At 36.0% G+C, this 10,931-nt stretch overlaps 1 protein-coding gene across 5 annotated transcripts in view; it reads left to right on the top strand.

Moving 5' to 3' along the window:
- The window catches only part of LOC107654847 (la-related protein 1B-like), a 44,556-nt gene that overhangs the window by 12,702 nt on the left and 20,923 nt on the right, over positions 1–10,931 (top strand). For 4 of the 5 annotated variants that reach the window (XM_016442121.1, XM_016442119.1, XM_016442117.1 and 1 more), the window contains exons 3-6: positions 1,846–1,905; positions 5,557–5,782; positions 7,582–7,704; positions 8,162–8,324. In XM_016442121.1, coding sequence (XP_016297607.1) covers positions 1,846–1,905; positions 5,557–5,782; positions 7,582–7,704; positions 8,162–8,324 — 572 coding nt within the window. The remainder of the gene's footprint in view (positions 1–1,845; positions 1,906–5,556; positions 5,783–7,581; positions 7,705–8,161; positions 8,325–10,931) is intronic. The other variant, XM_016442118.1, reaches the window with a different exon arrangement.

Genomic DNA, 10,931 nt, shown 5'->3' with positions numbered 1-10,931 from the left:
ACTCCTAAAAAAAACTTTTTCATTCCGCGTCGCCCCATCAAGCTCTCGCTGGATCTGCTCCTCTGCTATCAATGAGAGGAACGTCTGTTCTTCCGCAACAGACAACAAAACTTTTTGGTTGTTAAAAATAGGTGCGCTCGTTCAAAACAGTTGCGTTCGATCCTTCGCTGGCTGTGCTGATTTAAATCTAGCGGTTCTTTTGTGTTTGTGTCGCAAGTTCAGTGACGCAGGTAGTGACGATTCTCTCCGGCCAATCCGTGATCAGCAGAGTTTACACGTCACGTTTTGGTAACGGTACGATTCACTTGGAACCCCAACCGAAGTGGTACTAAAAAAGTACCAGGTACTGTACCAAATGGAAAACCCCCAAAAAGTTAACCGTACCGAGCCGTACCGTGCCATACCATGCAGTGGAAAAGCGCCATTAGTCGAATCCAGCTGAGAGAACTTATGAAGTGTGCATTTGTATCCTGCACGATCGTGTGTACTCTGCGTAAAGGTCGGTCCGTGCGAATTGAATACGGACAGGAGGAGAGTTCAGCTTCATTGAGACGCGCGATTGACAAACTTTAAACTCGTGATTTCAAATTATGCTGCGCTTCATTCTTTGCCCAATGTCATATTCATGTCATTTTCACTGTGTGCTGTATGTAAAATGAGTGTTACCTTGGCTTTATTTGAAAAAATGTGATTCCCAATGCACACAAACTTCCAAGAATACTGAGTGCCCTGTTGGTTACAGTGTTTTTTAATTATATTTTTATTAAATATTTGTTTATTTGTGAAAAATACTTTGCCATTTAAAGTATAAGCATGTTTATTTTACACATTTATTTTTTTAATCCATTTTCAAATGATTTCAAATTTCTTAAATATTAAATAAAATAAATAAAATTATATCGACTTTATATTGGCCTTCGGCCACCCTGCTTTCCAAGATATCGGCATCGGCTGTCAAAAAAACAATATCGGTCGACCAGTAGTCACATTTACCTCAGAAAAACATATTTGGTGACCATAAACTCATTAGTCAGCTGAAAAATAAACTGTAGAGAGGGGCATGTTGCTAAATATATGCACCATATAACATATTCATTATAAATTTGACTGTTCTTCAATGTTTAATTTATGTTTGAATAAATTCATCAAGTTTTTATGACAGCCACCGTTTATATAAAAAAAAACCAGTAGAAATATTATGTAATTGTGACTTTATTATTTTAAAAACTTCATTAAGTGTAATTTTAACAAATCAGTCAATTTTAACCTTCAGTATTATAGTAATGTAGTACCAACTGACTCTCATGTATATTTTACAGCATTAGTTGAGAGATTTTTTTTTCCTTGAGAAAATTTGGCATGTACTGTACCTGATATATATCCAAAATAATCGATATTGAATCTAATTGGTAATCGAATCGAAAATCGAATCGAATCGCAAGCTTGTGAATGAGAATTGAATCGAATCATGAAATTTGTGTCAAAACCCAGCCCTATGTTAAATACTGACAAAGTTGTCGTGTAGATGGAAACTCAACATGAGGAGTATTTGACGAACAGATGTCAGTGGAGTGGAGCAGCTGCCTTTTCATAAATCATTCAAACTGGACGTTGAGAGAGCATGCATCTGCGCATTGCTTTTCAGTTTGAAATGTTCAATTTTCATTAGAAAATATTTTTTTATTTTTCTGTTTGTTCAAATCAAATAAGGTGATGTTAGTTTTCTGCGTTTCCCACTTATTTCCTAACACAGGAATTGGCTGTTGTAGTAATTAATAGATCATGATGAAGGATGGGAACTTTCAATGTAACTTGTTTCTTCTTTTCCTTCGTTCCCATTTGCAGTCGAGTGACTTCAGTGACATCACAAACTGGCCTACCCCTGGAGAAATCGCCAATAAGGAGGTGAGGAAGACACTGCATTTCAATTTAAATCTAGCTGTTTTGTGTGAAATTTTGTTCAGTTTTTTCAGGCCTTTATTATTTGATTTACATAATGAAAACAGTGACACATTATTTTATTACCATGTGATTTTGATGTGGGACATTATAATAATTACTCATTTCTTAGTATGTTCAGCTTGAAACGGAAAAGCAGCTGTGTATGATTTATACTGTTACTAATGGTCTCATATTAATATTTCTAATTTTAGTTTGTTACTTTAGTCTTGGAAGACCTGGATGCTGTATATGAGCGAAGTTTAAAAATCATGGCAATTTCTATAATGAATATGATTTTTTTGTTGTTATGTCAAGTTCAAAAATATTTCATAAAGTAGAAATTGCTAAAAATAAAATCGGTAATCATATCTGGTTATCAAGACAATTCATTGGTTGTAAAGAAGTGAACCCTGAAATACATTTAGTTCTTGAAACGTCAGAAAATATGGAATTTAATTTCTTTTAGATATGCAGATATCAACTTGGAAGGTGGGTGTCTACAAGTCAAAAAGGTTTAGGAATAGTTCAAGAAATATAACATAAAATAAAAAAAGATTTATACATTTATAAAATGAAATAAATCCTGGCATTCTTCACCCTCTTGACTTTCCAGAGCCTCATGATTGTTTTTTTTTCTTCTTCTGTGAAAGGCAAAAGGACATTTACTAAGATTGGGACTTACAAGTAACTAGTAAAGTAACGCATTACTTTGTTTTCCCATTTATTCACTAACACCTTAACTGTCCCCAAGTTGAGAGAAATTGGGAGCAAGGTGCAGAGGCACTTCCTTTAGTCTGAGGCTTATTAATTTCACTTTTGGTGTGAAAGGGCTTTTACAGTTGACAAATATATAACTTTTGGGTTTTTTGTTATTTATAAAGCAATAAAGCAAGTAGGCCTATATAAATTATAAAACAAATAAGCAAGCCCAGGCCAGGTGACAAAAAGTAAAGCAAAAGTTAACACAAAGTATTACTTTCCATAAAATGTACTGTAATAAATAGTTACTTTTTTATGGAGGAACACAATATTGTAATGCATTACTTTTAAAACTTTCCCCAACACTGTTCAAATCATGTATTTGTGTGCATACAACATGTTTCTTGAAAAGACTTGGATTATAGCGCACAAATAATATGGAGCATTTTTTACCATGATTGTATAGATCCGATTTACTTTCATTGAATGGGAAAGTGCAGCCTGGACGTTCAGTTAAACATCTTCTTTGGTGTTCCATGGAAGAAAAAAAATGTTTTTAAAGGGGTGGTTCATTGTGATTTCACTTTTTTAACGTTAGTTAGTGTGTAATGTTGCTGCAAAAAACAATATCTGCAAAGTTACAAAGCAGAAAGTTCAATGCAAACAGAGATAACGTCTTTTAAAATTCTGGCAATTTAATGCCTACAAAAACGGCTCATAGGCACTACAAGAAGTTACTTCCCGGGTTCATGACATAACAAGCCCAGATAAACCTCTCTCTCTCATTCAGCTCAGCTCCAATAATGAAACGTTACAATTACACACTAGGGGTGTGACGAGACACTTATCCCACGAGACGAGATGAGACATGAGAATGGGTTCACGAGAACGAGACGAGATGAGATTTTTAGACTTTTTTAAAGAAATCCTCGATGAAATATATAGGGAAAAATAGTATTTTATTCAACTGAAAAACACAAAATCCAAAAAAGTAGGTGCATTTTGAAATCAACTTGTACTTTATGAAATTAAACATCTATTTTAATAAATTTTATGCAGTAATAAACAACATGTAAACACTGCAAAATGTTTTGCCACAAACTCAACTGACAGGCAAGTAATTGCACAAAAATTATAAATATAAATAAAAATAAATAATAAACAACATGAATATCCCTTTAAAGTGGAAGTGAAGCAGTCAGTCAAGTTTGCATTATTTAGTAAACTGATTTCCACTTTAATAAAAAAATATATAATAAACACGATTAATGTATCCATTTAAAAGAATAAAGCAGTGGTTCCCAAACTGGGGGGCACAGCAAGGCTGAGGGATAGTTAGGGCCCTATGAAATCCGTTTTATTTTTTTCCAATATCCGTTTTTCCATTTTAATTTTTCTGGATTCCGTTTTTTTTTTTCGTTTGAATTTTTCTCGACTCCTTTTTAATAGTTAAATTAAATTGTATTAATTAAAAAGCATGTCTTATTAATTAAAATCATGAAACTTATAAATTTTCACATCAGTTTATTCAAAGTTTAACAAACATTACAGGTTTAGGGCCCTATGAAATGTTTTATTTTTTCTCACCATAATTCATTTTTTTCTTAAAGTAGCCTTATGAATTTTTTTTCCCCTCAGAAATTCTGTGTTGTATATTTACATTTTTCTGGTTATCAAATGAAGGCATAAAACATTAATTTAATGTATCGTTTATCATTTATCTTGTAAGTATTGAAAATTAAGCAAACAAATTTTTGGCAAACAAAGGGGATTTACTATTAAAATTAAAACATGGAAGAAATGTTTTGTGTGATTATTCCTTAAAAAAATAATGTTTGTTTCATTTTAGTAGTAGTAGTAGTAGTAGTAGGCTATGTACATTCTACTGAAAAATAGTTATAGGCACAATGTCTTCAAATCAAACCGGACTTTTATTTTGACGGGTTGCCGTGAATACCTTTACAGTTCTGTGTATGTGATAAGACGCTAGTTTTACTCAAATCAAATGCTAAAATGTTCATGAAGTGACTCTCAGAGCAGTTCTGGAGATGTTGTTCATGTGTTTACGTACTCATTTAGTGAGACGGCAGACGCTGAAATCACCATGAGTGTCAGGCGCGCTTCAGTGTGTGTGTAGTAAATGAAACCGCGCGTCTGCGCCATTCATTAACAGAAACATAAGCAGTAGCATTTACAACAGCGTATCTAAAAGTATGAGACAACAACAAACAAAAAACATAGGCCTACCATTAAAAGCCGTGCTTGCACAGGTTCTGCACGATCCTTTTCAATAATATCCTCTGCTTCTCAATCGAGCTCAAACTGATAAGCGATATTAACGACGTCATTGTTTACAATACAACCGGAGCACATGCCGCTGAGGTGAGGGGGCGGAACGTTTAGACGCGCACTAGAGTCGGTTTAGCCAATCACAACACACTGGGCTAGCTAACCAATCAGAGCCCATTGCCTATTTCTGAGGGAGGGGCTTCATAAAAGCAGGAAATTGATCAGTGCGTTTCTCAGAGAAGGGACAGAGCGGTGTGGAATAAAGGTAAATTATGTGAAAAATAATGTTTGTTTTGTTTTAAATGAAGCATTAACACATGTTAGACTGCACCCCATAAACACAATCAAGCCTTGAAAAAAACCACTGAACCACCCCTTTAAATGAACTATGCCTTCATGTCTCTCTTTCTGCATATGTATTTGTATGTTTGTCAGTGTTTAGGGCAGAGTTAAGATCTATGAAATGAAAGCTTTATGCACTGTCAAAGAGTGTTCGTTCCATATCACGTGCCTGCAGACTTGTGGGAGAAATGTATCTGTGTTGGTTTTCACTGACTGGACTGCTGGCTTCGTTCTGCTAAGTTCAGGTTTAATTGACTGAGAGATTGACTTGATTGTGCCCCTCAGCAGCAGCAGAATGTGATAAACGTGCAGGTGAGGAAAGGGACGTCTGGACGGTGGGAGAGGAAGAAGGATCGCGGGGGAGAGAAGAGAGAGAAGGAGAGCGGAAGTGATGGGAATGACAGTAAGGAGAACAGGGAGGCGCAGTCGGATCCAATCACAGGACTTTCGAGTGAGCAGGAGACAGAGGATGGAGTGGAAATGCACAACAGTGCCACCCACAGGAGAGGAGGTGAGACAGACTGACGCATCCTAGGTGTATATGGCTTTCTTCTTTCAGACGAATCCAGTCGGAGTTATATTACAAATTAGAACCCGACCGATATGGGTTTTTTGGGACCAATACCGATATTAGGGAGTAAAAAAAAGCCGATATCGATATATCGGCCTACATTCACTCCCCCCACCTACAATCCCTGCCGGTACGAGACTCGAACCCGCAACCTTTGGGTTATGAGTCCGACTCTCTAACCATTAGGCCACGACTTCCCCAGCCTAATTTACATTTTTGGGTGAACTAACCCTTTAACACACATGAACAGGCATTCACAGTCACAATGCATATCCGTATTTGATGTTCATGGCTGTGTTAAGAATGAAATACTAGCTTACTGGTTACTGTGTTCTGTGCGGTATATACTATATGCTGCCTCCAATTCAGAGAGTAGTATGCTACATTGTGGACATAATAACCTCTTCATTTTTTACATTGCATGTTCAGAGCTGCTTGAACAGTTTTCTTGTTGGAAATAAGCACAGTTACTTCGCCTTTTTGATCCAATTTTGTGTAAAAATGCCTTTAAATTTTGGCAGTCTGATCAAATAATACACTATTCAGTACTGTATGCTGTATACTGTGTATACAACTCCATTCACAGTTCGTGAAAGCGTGGCCGTTGGGCTTTATACTAATTCCTGTTGGCATGAATGCAGCATCATGCAAAAGTTATTGGTTACTGAAGCCATTGTAAAAATTTCCTATTCGCAGGTGCATTTATTACCCATGAATAATTTATTCTGCAACAGAACACATCCAATAATGAGTTACCCAGCATTCATCATCATGATGGGAAACCACCCCTATGTGGAATAAAACAGCATTGCTGGGACTCAGATATAATTAGGTTCTTAGTCTCATATCAGTGATCATTACACACTCACTGAAGTGATCCTTTTAGCCTGTAGATGGATTAATTGTTAAAAAAAGACAATAATTGTTCAAATTTGTTTGCAAAATAATGTATTTTGATTAAAAAACAACAACAACACCAATGGCATGTAAAGTGAACAGTCATGTAGAGTTTAAGGGTCAAAGGTAAGGGTAAGGGTCAAAGGTAATTACCCATGTAACTTAAAACCCTGAATGGTTAAAAATGGCTTTTACAAAGCCGTTTGCACCGCGCTCTTTTGTCCCTTAATATTTTATTTTGGTGCGTTAATCTATTAAATTACTTGGTTTATAAAACCATGATCCGCACTCAACAAAAATAGTGCGGATCATGGTTTTATATAAAAATGGCTTTTAAACATCTGTCCACTTTGGTGAATGTCATGTATCAAATGGTTAAACAAACTTTTCAAAAGTACTACTCATTTCTTTAGATGAAGAAAAGGTTTGGAAAGTGGAAGTGGGAAAAAAATTTACGCAACACACCGTCATAACACTTATACAAACTTTTGAAAAAAATATGTACAATTGAACATGATCACACATGTACCAGCAGCAACCTCCAGCTAAAAAAAGAGAGAGAAAAGATATACAGTGAAAGAATTGAGAGCTTAGAAATTCTCATGATGCCTGGGCGGGTTTCAGATGTGTAAATGCTTTAAATCACACACGCATGTCTTAACACATACACACATGTGCGCATAGTCACACACACTCAGACACTCAATATCCTTGGAGTATTACACAATACTGATTACTTAATTAAATGGTTCCTTATTTGTTAATTATTTAATTCAAGATGACTGTAAATATTTTACACTTTTGAGTACTTATTTTGTCCTTTTCTTTTGTGTGTTCCTCAGGCTGGCGAAGAGATAGAGATTTCTTTGATGACACAGCGAGCGTTCGCAGCGAGGGCAGCAATGTCCGCGGAGGCCTCAGGGGCAGGGGCAAAGGTCGCGGCCGAGGCAGAGGTCGTGGACGAGGTAACCAATAAACATCCCTAAACAACATAAACATTCATTCTCACAGTCAGACTATGTTTACAATGACTATGACAATGACAATGACAATGAATTAAAGAAGATTTTTATAATTGAAGTGTGTGTGTTTGTGTCTTTATGGCATTCTAGTAAATAAAATTCACTCAATTGCCTTTCCTTAAAGAACTTTCCATTAAAAAAAATAAATAAATTTATGTGTTAAGGCAACATAAAGGTTACCCAGGGCTTGATATTAAGCTTATCCAGGTAAAAACAACTAAAAGCGATTAAGATCAGTGTCATTTTAAACTTTAAAATCAGTCTTCAGTGTAAAGTGTTAAAATAGATTTAGTCATACAACTTCGTTTTGAGGTTTAGGTTTCACTTATTCAGTGTCAAGTGTATGTATAGAAATATACATCATGTTTTAACTTATTATATCGTCTCTCGTTTATTTCAGGTCGCTATGACTACTCCCACAGTTATCGGGACTCTTACCTGGATGGGTCCACAGTTCCAGCCGAGTTCAGCACTAACATGGTCTATTACTACACCGACGGCAATCGCATGCAGATGTATACGATTGAGGAGAGTTTACTTAAAGAATACATCAAACGCCAAATGTAAGTTTAGTGTCTCTCTTTTCTCTGAATTTATACAAAAACAGCACATGGTTTGCTTTTCCACCTCTCCAGCTTTCAGTTTAGCACATGATTTATTTTTATTGGTCATATCACAACAAATTTAAGACTTAATGAGGATTTGTACTTTCAAGGTGTGTTTGGTTTTATAATATTCTCAGTGTTTCACGCATTGCCGCCAGCAGAGGGAGCAGCTGCAGCATTGGGCTGCCTGGCACTGCCTGTCTGTGTGTGTCCTTAATTTAGCTCGTCTGCCTTATGGATGATGGGGAAGGGGTCAGATGATCTGGGTCAGAGAGATTAGGACAGAGGACACTGTATGTGTGGGTGTTTCCTAGTTAGTCAGAAATAATGACTTTTACATTTCATGTGGAAATGTGTATCAGTGTGCATAGTCAATGTGTGTGTGTTTTACCCAGCATGAGGTTATTGTTTGTGTGGGTGCGTTCTTGCCCATGTAATCTTATTCACAGAGTTCAGCCAAGCTTACTTCACTCAACACTGATCATAACGAGCTGAGAGTCCACTGGGAGCGCTCTCTCTCTCTCACACACACACACACACACACACACAGGCTGTTTGACACTGATCTGAAACCTGTCTTTCAAAAACAGTTAGGATCGGTGCTTACTGATGAAAAACTGTTCACAGATCAGTAAGAAAGATGCTTCCTACGCAGATTTTGGTGGGGCTGAAAATACCATGGTTTATAACGGGTAGTCTTTAGTTTCATTAATCTATTATTTGTTCCAGAGCAAATAGTTTTGGCTGAGGGCAAAGTCTCATTACGTTATATTTTATATAACTTTAATGCTGTAGATCAGAGTGCTGCCTTTGTACTTTTGACTGAATTGCCTAGAAACTTTTATGATGGCTGTTGTTGTTGTTTTTATATTATTATTCAATAAATCATATTTTATATTAATAATAGTAGTAATTAATAGTATTTAGTATTGGGAAACGTACGTGTGTGTGTGTGTGTGTGTGTGTGTGTGTGTGTGTGTGCTGTCACACAGTCTGAAGCAGAGCATATGACAATAGATCTCTTAATGAGATAGTATGTGTGTGTCTCTCCTGAAACAGTTTTAGCTGATTGAGGGGGAGGGTCTCAAGAGAGTTGAGGTGGGCCTGATTTGACCCCAGGGGTCGTGTCTCCCCACTAGACCTCATTTCATTTCATTTTTACAGATAAAAAGACTCTCTCTCTTCTTTCTTTCTGATAACGGGTAGTCTTTAGTTTCATTAATCTATTATTTGTTCCAGAGCAAATAGTTTTGGCTGAGGGCAAAGTCTCATTACGTTATATTTTATATAACTTTAATGCTGTAGATCAGAGTGCTGCCTTTGTACTTTTGACTGAATTGCCTAGAAACTTTTATGATGGCTGTTGTTGTTGTTTATTAAATATTATTAATCAATAAACAGTATTTTAAATAAATAATAATAGTATTTAGTATTGGGAAACTGTGTGGGTGTTCGTAATTTTAGTTACATTGTTCCGCCATTAGATGGCGACGAGACTGTTTTTATCAGTGAGTCAGCAGTAAAGACTTTTATACTGAAAGAGACTGAAACAGGGTTGTAAACAAGGAAGTTATTTTTACTTTCAATAACACCTTGTAAGACGCAGCCAACAAATGCAGTGAGCAGCGCTGTCATCTGAAATCACAGATGAACGGATAGAATGACAAAGATATCGCTTTCATCAGCGGACATTCAAACTAATGTTTTATTGTGAATATGAGATTGAGCTGAAGAATGCTGTTTCAGATGCAGGTAATCACTCTTGCTCAGTCCATCTCATTATACTCGACTCCACATAATACAGTGAGCTTTAAATGTAGCAATGCAATAAGCTTTCAATGAAGCAACTCAGTGTTCCTTCATTGCTAGCTCTAAAGTGACGCTTTCAAATTAGTAACGGAGGCTTGAGCTCAGCTGTTAAACTGGCAAACTGAGATTTGAATCTGTGGCGGAAGGAAGTAGTTCTGCACAAAAGAGAGTTTTTAAAGACACTCAATAGTTGTCTCTTTTTTATATACTTGTGCCGTTTAACTTTTGTATAAACACAATATCACACTTGTAGCCACGCAATATGAATGATTCACACACACCCACATATATACACGCACACTATTTGGCACAAAGTGTAAATTCATTCATTGATTCATTTATTCATTCATTTTTTTTATTTTTTAATGCTATGTAAAAAATTTGCTTTGTTTCCATTCAGCAAGCAAATTCCACAAGTTAGAATATTGCAAAAACATTTTATTATATAAAGCAATATTTCCATCCCAACAACATTGTTGCTTCAGTGGAATATATATCTCTGCACACACTAAACCACAAACAAGTATTTATATTTAATAAAAGAGATGCACTGCTGCAGTCACTTCCCCAGTGACTTCAACTTTCACGTCGTCTTAACTTTAATTTATTTTATGTTGCTTCACATTAGTCTATATTGCATAAGAATGCAATAATAAATAGGGTCATAGTGCTTTTCAACATGTTTTCTGTTAGGTTCAGCATGTGCTGTGTGGTAAAAAAAATAAAAATAAATAAATAAATAAATAAATATATATA

This window comes from Sinocyclocheilus anshuiensis, unplaced genomic scaffold, assembly GCF_001515605.1.
Source record: "Sinocyclocheilus anshuiensis isolate Anshui unplaced genomic scaffold, SAMN03320099.WGS_v1.1 scaffold335, whole genome shotgun sequence".
In the NCBI taxonomy this organism is placed as follows: domain Eukaryota; kingdom Metazoa; phylum Chordata; class Actinopteri; order Cypriniformes; family Cyprinidae; genus Sinocyclocheilus; species Sinocyclocheilus anshuiensis.
This window is presented reverse-complemented; position numbering and strand designations above follow the sequence as displayed.